Source organism: Delphinus delphis, chromosome 15, assembly GCF_949987515.2.
Source record: "Delphinus delphis chromosome 15, mDelDel1.2, whole genome shotgun sequence".
In the NCBI taxonomy this organism is placed as follows: domain Eukaryota; kingdom Metazoa; phylum Chordata; class Mammalia; order Artiodactyla; family Delphinidae; genus Delphinus; species Delphinus delphis.
The window spans coordinates 37,122,465-37,147,855 of NC_082697.1; the positions used below are offsets into that span (position 1 = coordinate 37,122,465).

Here is a 25,391-nt window from a genome sequence, read left to right on the forward strand (position 1 = left end):
CTAGAATCTTGCTGCTCCATGTATGACCCTGCACCAGCCAGCATCGCCGATCTTGTTCAAAATGAAAAATCTCAGTCTCTACCCCAGTCCTACTGAATCAGGATCTATATTTTAACAAGATGTTTTCTATGCAGGGAATTCATATACACATTAAAGTTTGAGCAGTAGTCTAGAAACTTCTGGTGGTAGTCTGTAATGATGATATTTTTAGTTTGCCCAGATATCCTGCGCTAGATGCATTTTGTGAAGGTATTTATTTTATTAACCCTGGTGTAAGGCTAACTATAGGCCAGGCACCGTTCTAACACGTGCCGCCTATTAATTTACTGAATTCGCATAAGAACTCAATGAAGTATGAACTATTATGATTGCTGTATTACAAATGAGAGAACTGAGGCACAGAGCAATTAAGACATTTGCCTGAGGTCCTGCAGCCAGAAAAGAAAATCACCAGGATTCCAAGGCAGAGTCTAGCTCCAGAATCTGTGCTGTCAATGACTCCTGAAGTCATCCTGAGCCATCACTCTCCAAACTACATCCTGACTTTGCAACTAAAACTTATCAAAATGTGTTCAACCGCTAATTTGAAAAGATACATGCACCCCAGTGTTCATAGCAGCATTATTTACAATTGCCAAGGTATGGAAATGACCTAAGTGTCCATCAAGAGATGAATGGATAAAGAAGCTGTGGTATATATATACAATGGAATACTATTCAGCCCATAAAAAAGAATGAAATTTCGCCATTTGCAGCAACATGGATGGACTTGGAGGGTATTATGTCAAATGAAATAAGTCAGACAGACAAAGACAAATACTGTATGATATCTGTGGAATCTAAAAAACACAACAAACTAGTGACTAAAACAGAAAAGAAGCAGACTTACAGATATAGAGACAAACTAGTTGTTACCAGTGGGGAGAGGGAAGGGGGAAGGGGCCATAGAGGTGTAGGGGTAAAAAAGGGGTTCTTATATGATTACATGAAATCATGTATGTGAAAGTTTTGAAAATTATAAAGCACTATACAACTTAAAGAATCTTTCATTCAATTTTTTTAAAACAAGCAAAATAGGCTTTTCTGTCTGGGAGAGTTAACTGCACATGTTCTCTGAAATGGTGAGCTTATAAAAGCTCACAGAAATAATTTTCAGTGTTTTATTTTATTTTTTGAAAGCACTATTGGAATTAAATTGTTGAAATACTGTTAAAAAAACAAAACAAAACACTTTTGTTGACCTCCACTAACATCTCTCTCTTAGGTTAATGTAAGTCAGTCGAAAATAAATGGGGCCATGAGAGACATATTTTAGAATTTATTCTAGGTACCACCATGAGCTTTTCTTGAAAAAACAATTAATCCAAACTGTAAGGACTGCCATTTAATATCTATTAATAATCACCCTATAAAACGGAAGGTCTTTACATAACTAGTTCCTGGAAATGATGATTATGAACAATGCAAATATCTCTGCTCCTTTTTTCCCACCCACCAATTCCCACTCCCCTCCACTAAATAGTTCAGGGCTGTTTGGTTTATTTAGAGCATAAGGGGTGAACAAAAAAACTGTAGTAAAACTTGTGGATGAATTATTTTCTCACACCATATTATTGTGCAGAATTTCAGATTTCATTAGAAAAAGCCCTTATTTCTCATCTGTCATTCCCTTTTCTAAATCTTGCAGAACTTCTCTCCATAGAGAAAGAAATGGAAGATTGAATTTCCTTTTGAGCTATGTTTCTCAACCTTTGTGAAGCTGTCATCTTTTTTGATAAACCTAAAAATCTCACCACCACTCCCAAGATTCTTACACATCTTTTCAGTAGAGCACCCCTCCCCAGTTCACCTAGGGAAACTTTCTGATCTATCGTGCCAGAGAAGATTTAGTCCTGAAGATTTTGAAAGATTTGCTTTCTGTGGTTGGTGTTACAAAAACTATAGGCATTTTTATTTTCCAGATATAAAATCACACTATAATATTAAGTATGTGTATTTCAAGTCCATGCCAAGCCCCATCCTGAGCCCCACCCCATGGAGACTGAGCTACATCCCCTTCTTCTATCTGAGAATCACTGATGAAGCAAGTCCACAGGTGACCCACCTCTCTGAGTTCCTCCCCAGCCCCTAATACTCTCCGCCATATTTCCTCCCTCTTTTTCCTTTGGTCCTTCTTCATTTTCCATATCTAGGGCTAATTGTCCCCTTACTGATTTCTCTTTCTCTCTTTTCTCTCTCTAACTCTTTTTCCACTTTGCTACCATTATTGGAATGTAGAGTAAAGATGCTGGTATCAGGACTTTGGTTATGTTGGATGAACAAGGAGGTAAGTTCAGATTTCTTCAGTAAGAACAATTCCTCATCTGAATAAAGTCCATTAAAAAATGATTTGTGCATCTACAGGTGGTCATTGATGTGTGTTATGCACATATATGTGTGTAAGAGTTCTACAGTTTTTATCTTGCTTTTTTTCTCCTTTTTCTGTTGAAAAGGTTGGTAAATGTATGGAAATGTTGAGATCTTCATGGTTGAATAAATGGTACTACATGCCCTGTTATATGTGTTGGGGTAATAGAATTTTGAAGGCAGAAGTCATTTGTTTGAATTTTTAATGATAGGATTTTGGAGAGTTTGAGAATTCTCCTCCTCATCCCCAATCTTTCCCATAAATTTGATGTGATAATTCCTAAATAGAATGAGAGTATAGTATACCATATTGTCCATTTCTTTTGACCATCCTAATTCAGCATCTGGCAATATTGATTTCCAAGTCATTATGAGAATTCCTTGAATAACTGGAAGCTGTTTTTAACAGGACATAAACTGAGGGAAATCATTGTAAAGTGGAAAATTGAACCACTTAAAATATTTGAACTTTTTCTTTTAATTATTACAGAAATACTAGAAGCAGTGAACATCAGAGTGCCAACATTTTAGTATAGCATATTTAGTCTACAGTGGAACCTAGAAGGGTAATACCAAACTTTTTTTCTTTGATTTATACATAGAATCATACAGCAATGATTTATTTAATTCTAGCCACAAGTTAGTTACCTGATTCCATTCTGAATTCTTATCATAATAATCAGATTTAGCAGAATTTTTTCTCTTTATGTATATTTTACAAAGACATTAGAAAACTCTTAGCAATCACGAGAAATTTTTTGTCAAAGATAAAAATATAAAATTTTTACAACATGGAACACCATAAACAAACTCTAAGAATAAACCTCAAACTGGGGAGGGGGGGAGGGGGCGGGAAACTGCCTTATGGATAACAGACATAAGGCATTTCCCTAAAATACAGAGAGACCTTGCATTTTATCAAAGAAAAGGACAACAACGTACAAGAAACAATGGATGTAATACGTAAATCATCAGTTTCCAAGTAGACAAATGAAACCATGCTTCACCCAACAACAGTAATGAGATGCCACTCTTTAGCAGGTTGGCACAACTTCTTTTAATTGATAACAATCAATGCTGTGAATATGTTGGGAAAACAGAAACTCTCAATCTACAGATGGGCACTGTTGATCGGTACAAAGTTTAAGAGTAATTTGATAATATCTCCAAATTTTGATGTTCACCCATCTTTGACCAGGATATTCCACTCATAGAATTATATGCTGCAGATATTCACTGACAACTCCATGAAGAAAAATATACACGCCTTACCTGTAATGGTGTAAAACTGGAAACTAAATGTCTGTCAGTGGGGAGACTGACCAAATCAATTATGATATGGCCAGGAAAGAAATTCTGCATAAAATGTTCTGCAACCTTTACAGTATATGAGATCAATTTTTACTGACTTCTGAAGAGTTACAGCAGGGGCAGGGAGGGACTGAAGGAAGGTGTATTATTTGGGGTCCTCTGGGAAGCAACTGCTAAGAATCAATTAGAAGTGTGTGAGACTTCTTAAGGAAATGTCTGTGATGGGTGAAGGGGAGAGGAAGCAGGAGTAGGCAGGGAGAGCCTTTGGACTGTGATGCGGGCTTGACACTTGTGAGAGGAGAGGGGGCAGAAGGAGGATTGGGTAGGAAGAGTCTCATTCTGTAGTGCTGCTCTGAGAAAGTCTCAGCCAGACTGATAGGCAGCCCAGGAGCAAAGACAACCCAATGGAGCAGCCGTGTGATGGGCAGGGATGCATCCGCTCTAGTAAATTGTGCTCAGCTGTTGGCTAGAAGCATCCCAGGGAGGGCATGGCTTCCATGTAAATGTGGTAGATCCCATAGGTGCAACAGCTGGAGGTGTCAGCTAACTACAGGGTCCCTCTTGAAGGGAGATCTGAGGGGTACACCCTCATGGCTGCTATATAAAGACTTTTGTTTCTATATTATTTATTTGTATTGAACTTTTCCAATAAATATACACCAACTAATTTTTTTAAATTGGAAGAAAATTTTTTTAAAAAAACAATTGAACATCAATCCCAACACTTCTCCCCCCATTTTTAAAATATAAATTGTCAAAATTAATACAAAAATAATGAAGCCTAGTGGAGTTGTATTTTGAAGGAATTACAATAGCTGTGGCAGTCTTCAGAACTCTCCAGATGAATTTGCTATAAATCATAAGACTTGCTGGCTTGATGTGTATAACAATGTCCCAGACTTTGAAACTCAGGACACAGCAAATCATTGCTTTTTAAAAAAAATTATTTAATTAGGCAGCAGGTGCCCATACAGAAGAGTGGTACCACATTTCCAGAGCTAAATTGATACATATATACTCAGGTAATAAGGAGTTCTATCTTATTAACTCTTTTAGTTAATAATTTGCGTGTGAAGGGAGTAGAAAAGGAGCATTGCAGTAAGAGAAAAAGTTTGAGAAAGGTTCAGGATAATACCATTTTCTCCCCTAATTATAAAGCATTGACATGAAAAAATAATATATACAAATCTGAAGTCAAAAAGAAAGTGAATAAGATATTGAGTTCAAATTTCATTGTACTTTGATGAAGAAAATCTACAGGCAAAATTTGCCAAAATCTCCAATATAATACAAAAATATATTATTCTTAAACACAAATGATTCTCAGGAACATCTTTACATTATTCTCTGAGAAACGAAGTAAAATTGCAGATTACCCCCACAAGATAGTTAATGTTCTCAGCTAAGACATTTCAATTGTGGCCACATAGCAATAAATGCTAACTTCTTGGTTGAACATATTTCCTAGGATAACCTGGGTTTTACCAGATGTGTGGTGAATAATTGATACTGATGAGAAGCATGCAACTGTAAACCCTCAAAAGTGGGTAGCTTCTGCCTGGTCTTAAATGCTACATGTTCCATTTATACTGTAAGAAGAGATTAGAACTTTTGAAATGACTGATGAGTCAACAACTATCTTCACTGCCATTGTAAATGCATTTTGACACTGCATATGCTGTGTTTAGTTGTTTAGATCAGAAACTGCTTTAAAATTTCTCTCCAGTTATGCTCTACTAATTTTGTCTTTGCCTGAACACCAAAAGTGTTGACTGCAACTGCACAGAAGTCTCAAGAAACAGCCATCTGCCTAAAGAACCAATCCAGGTTGTCCTGCTAAATGGTTGTGCTAGGAAATTCCTTATGGGATTCTTGTTTTACACCCAGGTGTCAGGAGACACCAAGGAGCACTGAGCATGACAGATGGCCCTGAAATGTCCTACGTCCTTGGACTTTTCTTGTCTCCAAGAGAAATCCCCATGAAAAACCCCTAGCCCTAATGTGGGATGATTTAACCTTTCACTTCCATATCTCTTGTTCCCTTTGTTGGTCTTTGCTGGGTTATATGTTTGTTTTGATGCTGAAAATGCTGCTCTTGGGACAATCCCATGGGAACGGCTACAAACTAAACAGTGAAATCTTTGACCACTGCCTGGCAGAGTAAAGGAAAAGTAAACCCTCATCCACAGAGCCTGCCAACTTTCTTAAAGGGTTCATGGCACTACAGGGTAAAATTTGTGAAAACATCCCTCTTGCTAAAGTCCACTCACCAATATCTCTTATGAATGACTAAAGCTGCATTGCCCAATATGGTAGCCCCTAGTCACGTGGCTATTTAAATTTATTTAAATGAATTTCCATATGGTCATCAATTCTAAGGAAAATGAAAATCATGTAGGCAGCATCTTGTAATTGGTTACACTCATGAAGGCTTACACATTGGATCAATCAATAGCATTGACCTCTTGCTATTTTTCTACTGTTTCTTTTTTTACTAGATTGAGGATTCTAATGGTCCCATGCTGCTTTACTTACATAATATTAATAGAAAAGATGTCTAAACTTAGATCCCTGAGCATCCTGCCATTGGTGGATCCATTGCAAATAACCAGTCATCCAAATATCATAGCAAAAGAAAGAACAATCTCTTGCCCCAACATATAGTGTGATGTACTGGAATACCTCCCCAATCCCAAATCTTATTCCCCTCCCAGTCTCCAAGAGTAAACAGAAAACAGCCAGAAAGTAAGTTTAGGGAGGAAAGGAGCAGTCAACCCTAGACACTGCATTGCATCAGCCTCTCAGATGCTGCTGTCTACGCCAGAATGGAATGAGGATATTGATTGCTTTCAAGCATTTCCTGAGGAAAATCTTCACAGAAATCATTTAAGTGCTGTGAAGTCCCAATACACCAAACATATCCACAAACGTAACTCAGTAACACTCTTAAAATTGCCATTATTGTGAGCTCCTGCTATGTGCCATAGCACTGAACAAAACAGGCAAAAATCCCTGCCTTTATAGCATTCACATTCAAAGAGGGAACCAAAAAAAAGAAATATTATTGTCAGAATATCTGTGACAAAATGGTTCCACAATATTTTTAAATTTCTTTTTAAATATTTTTATTTTTTAAATTTTTGTTTATTTTTTTATTTATGGCCATGCCATGAGGCATGCTGGATCTTAGTTCCCTGACCAGGGATCGAACCTGTGTCCCCTGCAGTGGAAGCGGTGGAGTCTTAACCACTGGAACCCCAGGGAAGTCCCACAATATTTTTTTAATTAAGGATTTGACTGATAATTGTGTATAACGAAACATTCAACCAATATTGGAGCAATAAAATAGTTTTCTGAATCAACTTTTCTGAAAGAACTCCAGAATTCCTATTTGCTATGATCTTTGCTGAACAAACTGGCAAAACATGACCGAACCCCGCTCTCAGAAATAGGGATTTGGACCTGCCTGTTTGTTTTTATCTTTTAATTTGAATTCTCTGGTTCAGAAATTCAACACTTGTGGGCCAGTTCACTTTTATTTATGTTATTTTCTAATCCCTGGAGACACAGTGGGTGGGGATCTTGAAATGTCAGAAAGTTATCTTAGCTGAAAATATTAACTCAAGAGAAATTCCTTAGGAAAGGCAAACACCTGAATGTGTGTCCCCATGCCATAACCTGTGCATATGTCAGCTGTCATTAGTTGAGTCCAGCAAGTTTTCCCTCTGAACCCAGATGCTTCAATCTCATCTCAACCCAGCTCTCCACGAAGCCATTAGCAATTCCTCGATTGGAATTTGGCGTCCCTATTCTGTCTGTACTTAACATAGTTCTTGTTTTGAGAATATTGGGCTCCTTTCCCCCCAACCAATCCCCTCATTTGATAGTTAGTTTGATCTACAGACTAATTTATTGCATTCCTTAAAGGAAACTGGAATGAAGTCTTCAGAAAAGTACAGAATTCTCTGGATTGTAAAGAATTGTCATCCATTTGTTTTTTAGCCCCTTTAGAGATTTTTCTTAAGCTATTACTGTACCTATATTTATTCAGCAAAAGTTTGCCAGCACTGCACCCTTATTTCCTCCGGCTAGCCTATGCTGGATAAACATTTTGTTTTCCCTTGTCATTTGAAAAGCAGAGCAGAGATAGCAGATTCTTAATAAGCTGAATTCTATTCCTCAGCCCCACAAAAGAGAACATAATAGGCTCTTATTTTCCAAATGGACAGTCTCTCCAGTTTGGGCCACTAGTGAACCTAGCTTAGTTTTCTGGAATGACAATTTCGACTGGAATGACAATTTAATGTGAAATTGTTTTTAAGTGATTATGTATGCCCTTAGACTGGAAATGTATTTACCAGTTTTATTATAATCATGCCTTCCTTCCCAGAGGCGTAGGCATAGATGCATGAAAATATAGATGAAAGGAGGAATAGAAATGTAATTAGGTTTTGTAAATAGACAGCCAAGACATCCCATTGCTGTCTTAATGGTCTTAAAAGCTGTTTTAAAAATCCCTTCATGGAACTTATAGTTTACTCAATTTGATGACACAACTTTTGAAAAATTAATCAAGTTGGTGTATGTTACCCTGGTGACCTAGAAGTATGATTCATTTTTATGGGTATTGATCTATGTCTTAGGTATACTAAGGTCAGCTTTCCTGGCAGTGATGACTTGGTACTGTTTTATGTTCCAATCCATCACCTTCCTCCAGAGACCCAGGCATTCATTTTTCCCATGCTCTGCCTGGGGTTGGGGTCTAGCATTTCCCATTGTGGAGAATGGGAAATCAGGGGCAGAGAAGTGAAATGCCTTCCAAAGCTTTCATTACAAGGAAGTCATAGGATAAAAGGAATTTAAATGTTCCACTACCTATAACATTGCTGTGCTGATGTTGCTTTTCTTAGAACTTGTGTTAATTGAGTATTCAAAACCAAGAGCTGTCCATGGCCTGCCTTTGACTAGAGAAACACTGCTAGGGGGAAAAACTGTATGGTATCCAGTGATAGTTATCACTGTAGTTGTTATTTTTCCCAAAGAAGAAGGTGGATTATTTTCTACCCTTAGCTGGTTGAGGATGCTTAAAAACCAGAAGACTGAGACCTGTTAAAGTTGAAGCAGACACTTTCTCTAGTAGCATTACATCTGAATGCCTAAAACATAAACTAACATGTTGTTTTCTTTCTCTTGGGTTTCACTGGTGTCTGAGTAAGTGAATATGCTGTGTTGTTTTCCTGGATCCTCAGAATCTAACAGGCCTACCTACCCCATCCCATCGTATCTGCACTATAAACTATTTGAGCATCATTTTTGTTCATTTCCTTCCACCCCTGGCTGCATAGGGGAGCAACAGCTGACTCCAGCAATGCATCCTCTCGGACAATGCATTGTAATAGCTCTCCTTCTTTTTCAAATTCCGTTTCACATAGACATTTCTCATGTTCTGTTGGAAACCCCCCAAAAATTCATTCCACACTGTCATCCCTTTGTCCTAACCAGAACAACTCGATCGTGTCGAAGAAGGCATGAACCATATCAACCAAGACATGAAGGAGGCTGAGAAAAATTTAAAAGATTTAGGGAAATGCTGTGGCCTTTTCATATGTCCTTGTAACAAGTAGGTACTGGGTACCAGCTCTAATCTGTGGCGTCCAGTTTTCTTTCTTTCTTTTTTTTTTTTTTCTTTTTTAATGTCAAAGTGAATGTCTGAAGTTTTGTCTTTTTTTTCTTTGTCCTTTTTCATCTGCTTCATTCTGTGGGGATAAAATACTTGTGTTTAATCAGAACAACTGGAACGCATTGAGGAAGGGATGGACCAAATCAATAAGGACATGAAAGAAGCAGAAAAGAATTTGACGGATCTAGGAAAATTCTGCGGGCTTTGTGTGTGTCCCTGTAACAAGTAGGTGCTGCCTGCCTGCCTGAAGCTTTGGTTTCCCAAGGCCCATCTCCAAGCCTTGACAAGCTCATTCCTGCTGGGTGCAAAGGCAGGATGAGTATGTGGCATGCAGAACAGATCAATACCGTCTCCAATGCATTCATCTCATAGCATAGATGATATTAGTGGGAGTTACTGTTGATGCATTAAAAATCAGGCATACTACAGTGAAAGCTTCACTGTCAGCAACTTTTATTGATGAACGTTTCAACATTTTCCAGAACGTGTACCTCGAGACAGAGACTAATCTCAAGAAAGAGGTGCTTTAGAGAACATAAAATCCCATAAAAGAGGGATTTTATGTTCTCTAAATCCCAAAAGCCAAAATTGCAGATTTAGAAAAGACTGTGGGTAAGTTGGGAAGATGAGAAACACGTATCAAGGTCTGATTTTTCAGAAGCAAAAATAAGAGTTAATTTGGCCCAAACAAGCATTTCATAAGTTAGAGAGTATGACAGCAACTCACCCTTTCAACTGCCCACCAGTTGCCAAATCGTGTCAGTGGTTAACCCGTAGATGCCACAGCTGCACCCAACTCAGAGGCAATGAGTCCTTCAACAAGAAGTGCTCAAGCCTTAGCCAAATTGGACCCATCCCTCTCCAATTCTTCCTCTTGGAAGACCTCCCTGTACACTGGCCGAAATGTTGAAATGTGTAGATTTTGCATGCACAACATCACAAAACATTCAACTATTAAGGTTCTGCAATGCTTTTTTGGAATGTAGCAGAAATGTGACATGTGGTTATAAAGGTTTGCAACAGAAGGAACCTGAAAATAAGGGTTCTGGAAGGTAGTCTCCTTTGACTAGCAGTGAAAAAAAAATGCATGAGCGGATTGTCCAACATGCATTTGGAAAATTAAACCCGTTACCCGATCCCCTTCACCCCTCCCACTTCCCTTTGAACAGAAACCTTTTTCCTAAAAGCTCTCCTGATCCTAGCTTTTAGAATAGAAATTGATGTCATTTCTAGCTGATTATATGACCATTCACATCCTTTAAACTTTGAGGCTGATTTAAAATATCCCACTTCCTGTTTAGGAGGGGGAGGGGCTCAATTTACAAATAAATTTAAACTTTTATTTTTTCTTTTTTTAAAGAATGATCTACAGTAAAGTCTGATTAACTGGAATCTAGCTAACTGGAACCCTTGAGTATATTTATACTTTTGCTCCTTTCCACTTTTAACAAAAAGACAAATGAACAAGGAGAGAACAAATCCCATCAAGGATTTTAAAGTGTTTCTCTTTAAGGTCAATCTAGGCAGTTGGCATTCTTTCATTCAGTCTCCATTCTATATAACTTCTACATCCAATAGGACCAAACAGTAAGAGCTGAGCTGCAGAGGAAAGGCCATCAGACACATCAAGAGAAACCATAACCAAGGAATGATTTGATCATGCTCACTGCCCTAAGACTCTGAGGCAGGAAAGTAGCTCAAGAATCTAACAGATATTCAGCCATCACCCTTGAAATAAAATGTACCGCCATGGCCCACTGCTAATGAAGAAAGTCCAATAATTCACCAAAATGACATTGCTACGCATTCCAGTTAGTCAAGATTTAACTGTATATCCTTTTCAGTGGCCACTTGCCCCCAGGTGAGATGTCTACCTGCTTTGTGATGAATTTCACAGGTACATTTTCCCCATCCATCAACTGTATGTGGAGAAAAGGTGGAGGCAGGCCCCCTTCCCTCCCTGGGATGGATTCTAATGTTCAGATGAAATGACAACCCCTATGAATTCCACATACCAGTCGGCAGTAATTCCTTATTGCACAAGAGACCCTAACTGAGCTTCAAAGCTTGACTGAAGTGTTCCGTATTGTGTGTAAATAATGCTTTAAAAACCATGTGTCACAACGCAGTGGCTGGTGGTGCCCTGGACTCTCTGAGGGCTTCGCCCTGTCTCGGCATGTTTCGAAGGACTATGATAGATGTCCGGCAGTTATGTGAGTCTATGTGCAGCATTGTGGGTGCAGTGATTCGCCTTCGTTCAGAAACGCAAACTTTCCCACCCCCTTGACTCTGCCAAAGATGGTATACCAGACATTTTACATAGCAGAAAGCATCACAAGGTCCATATAACTTCTGTTAATGTGAGGATGGAGGAGATGGGGATTTGAAAAAAAACAACAACAACAAAACCAGACTCTAAACTCCATTAAATTAGATTTTGGATCCTATCCCACTAAGTGGGCCCCTGGCTCATTAGAGCAGTGAATTCTGACTGCTCTAAGGCTGTGGTATTATACACTAGATTGTGGAAGTTGCTGAAATTCCATTTGTACAATTTTCCAATTTGTCTCCAAGGTTTCTTGGTCCCTAATCTTCAAATATTAGTGTTAGAGCCAGTTTTAATAAATGGCTATGGTCCTACACTAAAAGAAAAAAAAAGGTTAAATTCCGGTGTCTTATAATAGAAAATGTAAAAATGGGACCAAAGGAAGTTCTGTTCTTGGACTAAAAAGCATGTGGTTTCTACTATGCAAAGAACCTAAAAACATCTTTGATTGCTCAATTACAACACACCTACCAAAACACGCTGCACATGTTTCTATTGGGCACAACAGGTATGCCTGGATTTTAAGTTTTTCTCCAAGGCAGTTCAGTGAAATATGGCCTACGGAGACCACACCAGTTCCAGACCACTCTCCCCCACCACATCCCAGGACAGTTTGAAGTAGGAGTCTGTAACCACTCCCATCCTGCCCCTCAGCCCAACAAAGAAGCTATTGAACTGCGTTTCAAATCCTCATGAAGGCTATTACTGTCCTGCTGGTGCCTTTTTTGAGAATGGTCAACTTCTGGAGTAGTTTGGCTTAAATGAGAATGCTTCACTTTCTACTCATGCCTGTAGCTGGTGCATGAAGAAGATGTAGAGGGATTTCCCTTTTTGGTGCTAGATGGCTTGTTCTCTCTTCTATTTTCCTGCATTCATTTCACTACGCTTCTTTTACTTTTTGTCTCTGTGGACAAAGGTTTGTACATCGATTCTGGATGTATGGTAACTGTTTGGAAGTACCGATATATTATCTAATTCAAATCATTCTAGAGGCAACTCACAGACCATCACGCTTGGCCAACCACCAATCCTTTATGTTCTCCATGCAGAGTGGGAATGCTTGTTTCCACACATGCGTTGGGGGAAAACAATTAAGCAGGGAATCTTTGCATGATGGTGTGTAAAAACTTGGTCCAGTATGTTTTTCTTGATGACAGTGTGTTCCTGTGGTGTGATGTACACACTCTACTTGGCAGTCTTGTTTTGTGTCTGTCTGCCAGTATGTTTTTTCTGTGTGTTTTGTGTCTCAAAATATAACCGTGTCATTGAAATAGAACTGAATGTCCTCTAACTACCTTAATCCTTGTCTTAAATCCAACTAAACTACAAAAACAAACCAAAACAAGAATAACCCGCGGGCAAAGGTTGCCATCTTGACAATTGCAATTGACTTGATTGGAAATGAAATCCTGAGTAGCTGAGGCATGGTGGTGGCCAACTCTATGGGTCCAGATTATGATATATCGGTATTCTCTAATGCCTCGAATTAAAACTCATTCGCTTGGTTCAGTTCTTAGCTTGAAGAGGTAACCGTTATTGTGAGCTTGATGCTCTGCCCCCTTTGCTTGTCACTCACCCTCTTTTTTGCATAGGCTTAAATCAAGCGATGCTTACAAAAAAGCCTGGGGCAATAATCAGGATGGAGTTGTGGCCAGCCAGCCTGCTCGTGTGGTGGACGAACGGGAGCAGATGGCCATCAGTGGTGGCTTCATCCGCAGGTGAGCCTTGTGCAGCCGGCGCTATGTAAGTTATCTACTTTTGAGTGACAAACCACCCCAAACTGAGTGGTTCTAAAACAACAACTAAGGAGTTCCCTGGTGGTCCAGTGGTTAGGACTCCTTGCTTTCAATCCTTGGTCGGGGAACTAAGATCCCACAGGCTGCGTGTAGAGGCCAAGAAAAAAAAAATCATTTTTCTACTTCTGAACCTCTATGTTGGCTGAGTAGGTCTTCCAAAAGCCTCTCCTGGACTCACTCATTACATGCACCCTGGTGAGGGATGATCCAAGATGGCCCTCCTTGCTTGTCTGGTGGTTGGCTGGGGCTGTGAGTAGGGAGCATCCATTGTTTTCTATGTGGCCTCTCCAGCAGGAGAGCTGAGGTTTCTTGCATGGTGGTGGCAGCAACCCAAGGGGCAGGCTCTGATGAGCAAGCACTTATCAAGCCTTTGTCCACATTACATTGGACAAAGCAAGTCACATGACCACATCCAGCATCAGTGTGGCAGTAAACAGGTGTCTCATTCTGTGAGTTTAATTGGAACAGAACTTATGAAAGATTATTTACAGAGATGTGGGCAGGGTCAATAATAAGGAATGGCGAAGCACTTATGAACTAGGAATAGCAGGAAGAATCCTGAAAGGATAGGAGAGAGCTGTCACCAGAACCCAACTGTAGTTATGGCTATGGGCAGGGGCTGTGGGTTGAGATGCAGCCACTGTCAAACCCAACAGGAAACTAGAAAGGGAAATAAATGCCCCAACTCCTCAGTCTCTTGTCCTCCAGTCTCTCACTGGCCATTGGACAAAGCCTACTGGAGGGCAGAGTAAGAGAACCTGGGTGATAAGGTTGTAGAGAGGTCAGCCTCTCTGGGCAGAGAGCAAAGAAGGCCAGAGAACAGATCTGGGGGTACAAGTAGAGAATAATGAGCAGACCTGAATTCTTATTAATCGTTTCTTTTGAGATCTGGAAGCAAAAGCTAACTTAAACATCTATTAAAAAATCTCAAGTCATACAGACCTGCCAACTCGGAACTAAAGTCTCAAGAGATCAGAAAATAGTAATAAGAACAAATATCTCTGTTGTTAAAAAGAAAAGGAAAAAAAACTATAACTTTTTACAGGTTACTACACTAGGACTTAGCAATGACTAGGGTTGCTGTTTGTACAGCCATCTATACCCAGGCCTTTGTAGCTGAGACTGCCAACAAACCAGATTCAAATGTCACTGCCATTTGTGTATAAAGATCTAGATATCTACCTAGAAATAACAGATGACAATTCTATTCATGTTTCTACTTGCTCCAAGGGAAACCAGACCAGGGGTCCTCAATCCTGGCTGCACATTAGAATAACCTGAGCAATTTTTAAAAAGTATCAGTGCCTGGACTTAATCCACACCAATTGAATCAGAATTTCTAGAAATGAGATCCAGGTATCAGTAGTTCTTAAAGCTCCTCAGGTGATTCTAATGTGCAAATAGGGCTGGGAACCCTGGAACCAGAAGTATGCCTTAGCTGCTGAAGATCATTTAAATAAGCTTCTTTTCTACAGAAGAAATCTAGGAAGTTCCCCTTTAATTTTATCTGGCCTGGACTGCTTTAAAAACCTTAGGGGGGCAGTCTGCATTGGGATTTACCATGGGGGATGGATTTTAACCCCTCTGAACATATTTTAGCTCATCACCATCTGTTGTAGAAAGATATTAGTTAGCCAGACATTCTGGAATAAGTACCTACTGTTTACAATAAAGAGTTATTGCCCTCTTAACTTTCAAGCTGAGCTATGAAAAACATGGGAAGGCACTTTGGATAAGGCACTTTGAGAGCCAACTCCTTCCTCCCCATTCAAACTGAAACAATAATCTTTTATCACAGTTTTCTTCCTTGAAATCAACCATTCACAATGCCACCAAAACCCCCATAGCATTGAAATCTGAGCAAGTAAAAGTCATCTTGAACAAGTAACTCCCTTTGGAATTCTTGGGAGCAAACAGGATTAAGGGGAAGACGGTAATTCTCATTACTCTTCCCATTGATGTTGGTCCCAAATGGGGAAGAAGATGAGTGGAGAAATTCTCTGACTTAGTACAGTAGCTTTTGTTTCATTCTAAATTTGAGTCTTGGAGATTTTGACTGACACTTCAGAAAGAAAAATACAGTTTCTAACTAGTTCCATTCTCTGACCTGGAACCCTCCCAACTAATCCTCCCAGCTGATTTTACCCTTAAAAAAATGAAAATTGGGATAAACATATGAAGGGAGGAAATGATGTGTTGGTGGAAGCAAGAGAAGAAGATAAATTAATCTATTTAATATGTCTTCTTTAAAAATAGAAATGTAAGTGTTCAATAATGCACTTTAAAACATCATTTTCCAATGTACAACAGCGAACATGTGTTCTTGTATAGAATAGAAATTTTAAAAGGATAGGATTGATACCTAGAGGTCTACAGATTTTCCCTAAACTTTGGGTCCTTGGTATTTGAGTTTTTTTCCTATCTTCTAAAAACTGTTCTTTGATGCCCAGGGTAACAAATGATGCCCGAGAAAATGAAATGGATGAAAACCTGGAGCAGGTGAGCGGCATCATTGGAAACCTCCGTCACATGGCCCTGGATATGGGCAATGAGATCGATACACAGAACCGCCAGATCGACAGGATCATGGAGAAGGTGAGCATGTGGCATTCAGCAAGTTTCCATTGCTTATCACTTCCTCTGAAATAACCACCGAGGAAGTGCGAAGGGCATAACAAGACCCTCAAACCGTGACTTTGGATTCAGACGTTGGTAGATAGACATTTTCCCTTAATTTTCTAAGACAAAAATCCAGCAACAGATAAGTAAATAACAGGGTAGAATTTAATCTAGCAGATATTCCTCAGAGGAACCTTTGCTTCAGGCATTGTGTTAGGAATCAAAGGACATATTAAGATGAGAAAGACATCATCCCAACTGCCAAGAAACTCACAGCCTGCAGAAGGCAGTGAGCTTCAGATGAAAATATAATTTGCCAAGAAAGCCACACATCAAATGCTAAATCATGTTAGATGAGGAAAGATTTCAAGGGTCAGGGGATGGGAAAATCTCCAAAAAAACGGTTGAATTTGAATTGAGTCTTAAAGGATGGTTAGGAGCTTGTCAGGTGGAGATGATGTAGGAACAGAATCAGGAAATGAGCAAAAGAATAGTTATTTTAGGTTAGCCAGATGATGAATATGAGCTTTGATTTTATAAGTGCCAGAGCTTTAATGACAGTTCAAAAAGTCCCAGATTCCATTTCCAGTTCAACAGTGCACATGTCCAGATCTCAAAGTAGGGAACATAATCTGATGAAGCTGCGTTCACATAAGGACACCAGGTGTCATGCTAAGACTGAGCCCCCTAGTGTCAACAAGAGGCATAAGGAAGAGTGGAGACAGTAGAATGGAAAAGGGTAGGTTTGGGCTTGAGATTAGGAAGAAACAGAAAGAAACACTGGAAAGCTCTTATATAAAGATTTGGGGCACCCAAACCTGGTATTCTACACTATGCAAATCTGATTCAGTCTCTATGTCTTTGTATTCCACCCCCTCCCCAATCAGTAGACTCCTAAATATTGCTTGTAATCTCTTAAAGGTGTCCAAATGCAAACAGGGAGAAATAGACACATTATGGGTTTAATGGTAATTGTGCATCTATAATCGATTCTACGTGGCTAATCTTATATTGTGTGAGTTTATTCCTTGGAAGATATTGAAGTTTTGAGGCTGAAACCCTGAGTTTCTTTTCAACAACTCATTCCACTTTGGTAGGGGGAAGAAGGATGGTTTTTGAGATCTCTTGAATCATAAGGCTAAATACTCAGTTTCTTAGTACCTAAGCATTCTCCACTGACTTGAGAAAGCAATGAGTAGACATAAAGGGAACGCTTTGCCCTATTGTGTTCTGTGCACTTTATATTAAAAATATTTGATTGCATAACACTTTGGCTAATCAATATTGAGCTACACAGATGTCAATGTTAGTTGACAAAATACTTGAGCTCTGCCTACTTTACAAGTCATGACATACTTATTATTGTTAAGAGCCTTTGATACGCTAAAGCTTTTAAAGCTTTTAAAGCAAATCAATAGATTTTCAGAACAATATTGGGGGTTTCATAAAGCACTAGAGCCAACAGAAATGGACCTAACCTTTACGGCCCAGAAAAATGAACTAAGAAATAATTGCTGAACTACCTTCCAACAGGAAAATGATTTTTAAAAAATGAAGAGTAGTCATTTTCTATCAAAGGACCCAATTGACTCAGATGTAGGGAGATAATGTATCTCTAACTCACTTAGAGTCCTAGAAGGAGAAGTTCTACTAAAAGAGAGGGGTCAAATCTTTATTGATAGAGCTGGGCTTTAAGCAAGCTGTTTTCCTGGAAAGGCAAGTGACATCTTAATTCTGCCACTTTGTATTTCTAGTTCTCTTCTTTAGGAGAATACCTTTCATTCTGGGCCAAGTTTGCTATAAGAGCAAAGACATGTGCAGCTATAAGGTTTAATCAAAAGTCAGACAAGTGGATAGGAAATAGTCATTACAGTTTATATCATCCTTGAATGCTGAATTGCTTAAGAAGTAAGGTAGGGGTCTAGTTGCCATTGAGTAACTAGCCTTTTTTTCCCCTCAAAATAACAATGTGGATATGATTGAGATAAAGCCCATTTCAACTCAGCATTGCTCCAAATGATACATGTTACATGAGCTACAAAATTATTAGTAGACTTCTATCTTCTTGTGCAAGTTCTTACTTCTGATAACAGGAAATGGTATGCAGAGGTCTCCTGCATATTTAAGATTAAATCACACTGTAGAACAAAAGAGAATCTTCTGATGTTTCTCCCATATTCTCTCATGACTCCAACAGCAATCTTCACCCAACTTCATCAGTCATGATCCTTTCTCATCACTTCAGATAGCAGTGAAGTTTTGGGAGTCCAAAACAACCCAATTTTCAATACATCCTTATGGACTGTCAAGAAATTACTTTGTCTATTTGAAAACCTTGTTTTCTGATTTAGGATATTTATATATAGACAATCTTCTAAGGTTAAAAAGCTACGATTCTCTTAGAAAACTATTAAAACAGGGCAAGTTTATATCAGATCTTTATGGGAACTGTTGCTAAGGAAACAACTTAGTGATGTTCAAACTTGGACTTAAAGTTGTCAGTGGAAGATGCTATGCACACATTGAAATACAGTGAAGTTGAAGCTTCAGCGTTGCTCACATTCTCTCATCAACAAGGAAACATGGAATTTGAAAACTAAGATCTTGAGTACCAGCAAGGTTTTCCTGCTCACCAGCTTCATGACCTGGTTCCTCACCTGAAAGATGATAAGAGAACAGTGCAAATCTGGGGTCAGAACAGGCTGCCATGTGGGATAGTGAGTATCCACTTCTGGAAGTCTGAGCTGTGGCCTAAAATCTACCTGTCATGGTCTGAAGTTGAGATTTCCAGAGTGTTCAGAAGGGTGAACTGAATACTCCTTCTACCTCTCTTACTGGCTTTTTTTTTAGTCATCCTGGGTTTCTCACAAGGGCAAATCATGTACCATATCTTGAGTATATTAGCAAGTTTAGGATTCTTTACATAGAAATATGAAAGTTGGAATGGGGTATATTACATAAATAAAGTCCTAAAAAGCATATAAATAGAATAAACACAGACACATTCTCCAAATACCAGGAAGACATCTAAAATAAGATTATCTCAGGAGTTTTTTCTAAAAGCACTACTGTTATATAATAAAGATATGGCACTTTTGTACTGTATGGGCTGGAATTTTGATATGCTTCAGAAATAATTCAGGTGGACATCACAGATGGCTGTTAAAGATAGGTCTGTTCCAGCTCCTCCCAGATCCTTTGAGGATATCCAAAGAGTAACCTCATGCTCTACTTCAAAATATCCTCTTGTACCATCATGTGAAGACTCATCAGTGCATTCTTAATGTAAGAAATCCTAGAATGTTTGCCTCCAGAAATGCTATCTATTTTTAAATGGATGATTTTTCTCATTTGAACAGTTCTCAAAGTTAAGTCTGGAAAAATAGAATAATCCAGTCTTCAGGAGCATTTCACACTGGTCTGAGCCTCTAATTTTCCTTTGTACCAAAGAGTCATTATTTCTGTAGCTGAAGAGGGAATACTTAAGAGCCAAGTAAAATTGGAGAGAATACCCATTTCCCAAATTAGGAACCTAAGGTCAAAAATATGAATCTATAGATCAAGGCAATCAAGGAAAATTAGTGTTCTATCTTATCTGTTTTGAAGTCAACTCTTAATTATCCAAACAGATGGTAGGGAGCCATTGCCAGATAATTTAGAGTTATGAATAATCTAGAATTATTTTTTATTTTAACTTGGCAAATTTCTATTTGAATATTGATAACTCTAGTGTGCTGGGAATTCACAATTAAACTGAATAAAGAAGACACAACTTGGTGGAGACTGGAAAGCACCAAGCACAGTCATAGATGCAAAATCAGTAACCGTTGAGTAAATACTGGTTGATATAAAAACAGTCCAGTTTCCCTACACTGCCTCTCAGCTTCCTTCCCCTCTTCCCAGGCTAGAGAGGGACAGACAACATTACCAATCATAATAGAGGAAAACAACAGCCTAAAAAGAATTTTTGTCTTCCCTTCTACTTGCTGACTCATACATTTCTCAGTGATGTCAGGAATAGTTTATTTTCTGGAGTTTAAAGGTATATCCAGGTAGCAGACCTGGGTTTCATGATGCATGCAGAGCAAAAAGTAGCTCAAGCAGTGGAGAGGTCAGTCAAGGCACAAAATGATAGTAAATGATCCCCTGCTAAAACAAGCCAGTTATAACTCATAAGAGTAAGTCTTCAGAAATGGGGCTAAACAATTATTAAACATCCTTAAAAGCAAACTACGTTTTCACCCAATAACAATAATTACAAGATAAGATATGTTGAGCCCTTAATTTTTGCAAAACATTATTCTAAGCATACTATGTGTATAAACTCATTTCATCCTCATAACAAACTTAAGTAGTAAAATGACTAACATAGTGACTACCAGTGTGGACGCTGACTCCAGGGTGCTGGCCTTCTGACTCTGGTTTCCTCATTTATTAGTTCTGTGACATTAGACAAATTGCCTAAATCCCCTCTGCTTAGTTTCCTCACTTGGAAAAAGGAGCTAATAACAGGATATACCTCATAGTTGATGTTGTCAAAGTTGAATGAGTGGAACTGTGCTCATTAGCAGTGTTCTTTATTATCCCCAGCTTATAAATGAGAAAGCTGAGGCCCTGAAATGTTAAGTAATTTTCCCAAAGTGACACTGCTAATAACTGTACAAATGGCAGGAATTCAACTCAATCCAACGGATGTGAATGCCTGCCATAGAAATCACTGGGTGTCATTCCAGAAGAGAAAGATAAATGATATAACTCTGCTCTCCATAGTAGGGAAAAGAGTCATGAGAACTAAGATCAAGCTTCTGTGATCATGTCTAAGTCCAGCCATAAGCAATGGTTCTGGGAACACAAAAGGAGGCATGGTTCATTCTGATCAGGGAAGTCTCAAGAGGCCTTCACCCAACAGGAGGAATTTGAACTAGACCCAGAAGGATGAATGGAATGTGAATGGGTAAACTGAATTCTGTTTTCTTTCCCCTTTCTCCAGGCTGATTCCAACAAAACCAGAATTGATGAGGCCAACCAACGTGCAACAAAGATGCTGGGGAGTGGTTAAATGTGCCCACCTCTGTCCTCTTCCAAATGCTGTCGGGCAAGATGGCACCTTCATGCTTTTTTCATGGTATTACCTAGTAGGTCTGCACACATGCACACATCAATCCGCCCCCATTGTGAATGTTGTCTTGTGTCATCCATCAGCCCAACAATACTACGTGTCTTTTGTTCTTTCTGGGTCTCTTTCTTTCCAAAGGCTGTATATAGTGGTCATTTGGTGGCTCTAACTCCCTATGTAAGATGTCTTGGGTTTCATTTTTTCCTTTTCTCTCCTCAGTGGCGTTTGCTGAATGACAACAATTTAGGAATGCTCAATGTGTTGATTCTTTCAATACACAGTATTGTTCTTGTAAAACTGTGACATTCCACAGAGCTACTGCCACTGTCCTTTCTTTGGGTGTCAGGCTCTGAAACTCTCAAAATTTGCTGTCTTTGGTTCTTCACGGCTGTCATCTGTCTTTATGATTTCATGATTAGACAATGTGGAATTACATAACAGGCATTGCACTCAAAGTGATGTGATTTATGCATTTATGCATGAGAACTAAATAGATTTTTAGATTCCTACTTAAACAAAATATTTCCATGACAGTAGCATACTGATGAGAAAACACATATATAAAACAACAGCAACAACAGCAAAACAACAACAAAGCATGCTCAGTATTGAGACACTGTCAAGATTAAGTTATACCAGCAAAACTGCAATAGTGTCACTTTCTTTTTGTCAATATTTAGACTTATTAATCATAATCATCCTTTTTTTTAAAAAAATTGTTTTTAAAAAGATGGGTTAAACACGCTCACCATTGAACCATTTCCAGCAAAATATATGTTTGGCTGAAACTATGTCAAATGGATGTAATATAGGGTTTGTTTGCTGCTTTTGAAGGCTCTGTTTTGGAGAAAGCAACCTTGCTGTGAAACAGTGTGGAGATGTAAATTTTATAAGGCTGATTCTTATTAATCACCATTTCCCCTGTGGTTTGTTATCAGTACAATTCTCTGTTGCTTAATCTAGAGCTATGCACACCAAATTGCTGAGATGTTTAGTAGCTGATAAAGAAACCTTTAAAAAATAATATAAATGAATGAAATATAGATAAACTGTGAGATAAATATCATTACAGCATGTAATATTAAATTCCCCCTTGTCTTCTCTGTCAGTTTGTGATGTGATTGACATTTTGTAGCTAGTTTAAAATTATTAAAAATTATAGACTCCAGATGTCTGTTTTAATTTCTTCATGGACCCCCGTCTGAGTTTGCACTCACATGAGAAGAAGAAATCTGGCTACTATCCCATTGCTCCTAAGAAGCCAGTTCTGTGTGCTGAGGACACTGCATGGAAAAAGCAAAGGTGTCCCTTCTAGACACGATCCAATGACAGCCAAAACTTGGCTTGATTTTTATAATCTGTTTCAGAAATGCTTGTGTGTAGGTTCAGTGTTGTCTGTGGGGAAAAGTAGTTCAGCCAGAAGGCATAGAAAAAAATTCCATGGGAAAAATATCTGTGGTACTCAGACTTGGCTGTACATTGATTGAGGTATATCAGGTGTCAGTCAACTCTCATCTTCCTTCCTCTCTCCAGTATCCCCACCAAATTTAGCCCTCCACAACCACCACCGCTGCTGCCCCCACTTTATTTAACAGCTTTATTGATGTGTCATAAAATTCACCCATTTAAAATGTATAATCCAATAGTTTTTAGTATATTCACAGAGTTGTGCAATCTAATTTTAGACTATTTTTATCATCCCCAAAAGAAAGCCCATACCTATTAGTAATCACTCCCATTCTACTTCCCTCAGCCATAGACAACCACTCATTTAAGTTCTGTCTATAGACTTGCTTATTCTGAACATTTCCTGTAAATGGAATTATACAATATAACGGTGATCCTTGTGACTGGCTTCTTTTATTTAGCATCATGGTTTCAACGTTCATCCATATTGTAGCATCTAACAGAGCTTCATTCCTTTTTATGGCCAAATAATATCCATTGTATGGAAAACACATTTTGTTTATCCATTCATCCACTGATGGCCATTTGCATGGCTTTCACTTTGGGGCTATGATGAGTTATGCTGCTATGAACGTTCGTGCTCAAGTTTTTGTGCAAACATAAGTTTTCATTGCTCTTGATATTACCACCTTCACCACCATCATTTCCTCTGCCACCAACACTTCTCCCACCATCACCTCCACCATAACCTATACCCTCTTACCTCCACCGTGACCACTGCTTCGACTACCACCACCTTGACCTTTCCACTACCTCTGCCACCTCTCTAACTGTCTTAACTAGCACCTCCATCTTTATCACTGCTACCTTCCCAGCCACAACCATCTCATTCATCACCACTGCCACCACCACAGTTGCCCCCACCTCCATCTCCTCCACCACCTTCACCAACACCACCATTATCTCTCTCACCTCTGCCACCTCCTCTGTCTCTGTCTCCTACCCCATAACGGCAATGCAGGCAAATGTATCTTGATTGCTCTGGTTGGCTGCCATATCATTTCACCACTAACTCTGGAGGTTTGGTGAGAGCAGCTAAGAAGTAAAAACAGTGATGACAAGCTCATCATTCTCAGGGAATGTTTGCAGTTCTTTACCCTGTTCCCAAACCTCAGAACAGGTTCTAGAGATACCCAGGTGCTCAGAGAAGTTATTCTAAGGACCAACTCTAGCAACACATTTATTCCTTAAAATTAAGGTAATAGAGAGGATGCTCAAAGATGGAGAAGACGAATAAATATACCGTGTATGTCGAAGCTGCTAAGGGGTCGATGTATGGGCCGAGTTAGAAAATTCTTTTCCAAACTCCATCTGTTCTCAGTGAGGTGAGTGAGTGTGGTTCCACATTGTTTGAGTAATTAAAATCCCACACTGGATACATGAAAAGTAAGACATGGGTATCCTGCTTTAAGGTCCATCACATAATTCATTCTGAAACATATTTCCTTTGATAATTGAGCTTGTCTACCCTCAGCTTTAATGCAGTCAGCTTCATTTGGCTAAAGGAAGACATATTCCCCAGGCATGAATCAGATCTGTGTAACGCACCAACTCAGGAAGTACAGTAGAAATATAATTACTGGAGCAAGGTGGAATACTGCGAAGCCCAAGTCTTCTATCCCTCTCATCCGTGAGCCTTCAACAGAACACCAGAAGGTGAAAGGTGGTCCTGTGTCCTAGTGACAGAGTCCTTTCCTCTTGTCTGCCTCTCCATTTCTAGTTGCGGTTTTCTTTTTTCCACATCCTCCCCCAGCATCTGCTTTGACCACCTTGTCCCAATCTTTGTGTCACTGATTTGTCCGCACATTGATAACGGCACTGGAAATTGAGAGAAAGGGAAGAAAAATCATACTTGTGGCCAGCTAGTACATTCCAGCTGCTGTGTGAAGTGCCTCATTAATGTTGACTCATTAAACACTCTTAAAAACTCTGAAAACTTGACATTATTAGCCCCATTTTGCAGAAGAAGAAATGAATAGATTATTTGAACCAGATTTCTCTTGTTTAAGCTAATAAGTGACAGAGGCATGATTCAAGCCAGATGTGTGTGTCTCCAAAGCTGCAGAGAGGCCTGGAAGATAAATCCAGGATTGTGCTTCTCTCAATTCAGCTGGTCAGGAAACCCCGAGAGACATTTGGCTTCACAAAGAACGGTAAAGCCAAATGTGCTGGGCTTCTTAGTAGAAGGTCTTGGTAAACCCACCTTTCATTCATTCATTCATGAAATGATTTTTTTTTTTTTAGAAGATGTTGGGGGTAGGAGTTTATTAATTTACTTATTTTTATTTTTGCTGTGTTGGGTCTTTGTTTCTGTGCGAGGGCTTTCCCTAGTTGTGGCAAGCGGGGGCCACTCTTCATTGCGGTGCGCGGGCCTCTCACTATCACGGCCTCCCTTGTTGGGGAGCACAGGCTCCAGACGCGCAGGCTCAGCAGTCGTGGCTCACGGGCCTAGTTGCTCCGCGGCATGTGGGATCCTCCCAGACCAGGGCTCGGACCCGTGTCCCCTGCATTAGCAGGCAGACTCTCAACCACTGCGCCACCAGGGAAGCCCCTCATGAAATGATTATTGAGCCTCTATGCCAGGTCCTGTTCTGAGTATTGGGAGTGGGAGGGGCAGGGACAATTCCCTCGATTCATTGAACTTACACTCAAGCTGGGGGTTTTATCTAT

General features: G+C 39.3%; 1 protein-coding gene across 3 annotated transcripts in view; it reads left to right on the forward strand.

Annotated features, from left to right (window-relative positions):
* SNAP25 (synaptosome associated protein 25) overlaps nt 1-21,450 on the forward strand; it is a 79,607-nt gene extending 58,157 nt beyond the window's left edge. For 2 of the 3 annotated variants that reach the window (XM_060031228.1, XM_060031230.1), the window contains exons 4-8: nt 2,278-2,326; nt 9,505-9,622; nt 13,316-13,441; nt 15,970-16,114; nt 21,129-21,450. In XM_060031228.1, coding sequence (XP_059887211.1) covers nt 2,278-2,326; nt 9,505-9,622; nt 13,316-13,441; nt 15,970-16,114; nt 21,129-21,197 — 507 coding nt within the window. In that variant the 3' untranslated portion in view covers nt 21,198-21,450. Of the gene's footprint in view, nt 1-2,277; nt 2,327-9,219; nt 9,338-9,504; nt 9,623-13,315; nt 13,442-15,969; nt 16,115-21,128 lie in introns of all 3 variants that reach the window. The other variant, XM_060031229.1, reaches the window with a different exon arrangement.
* The last annotated feature ends 3,941 nt before the right edge of the window (nt 21,451-25,391 follow it).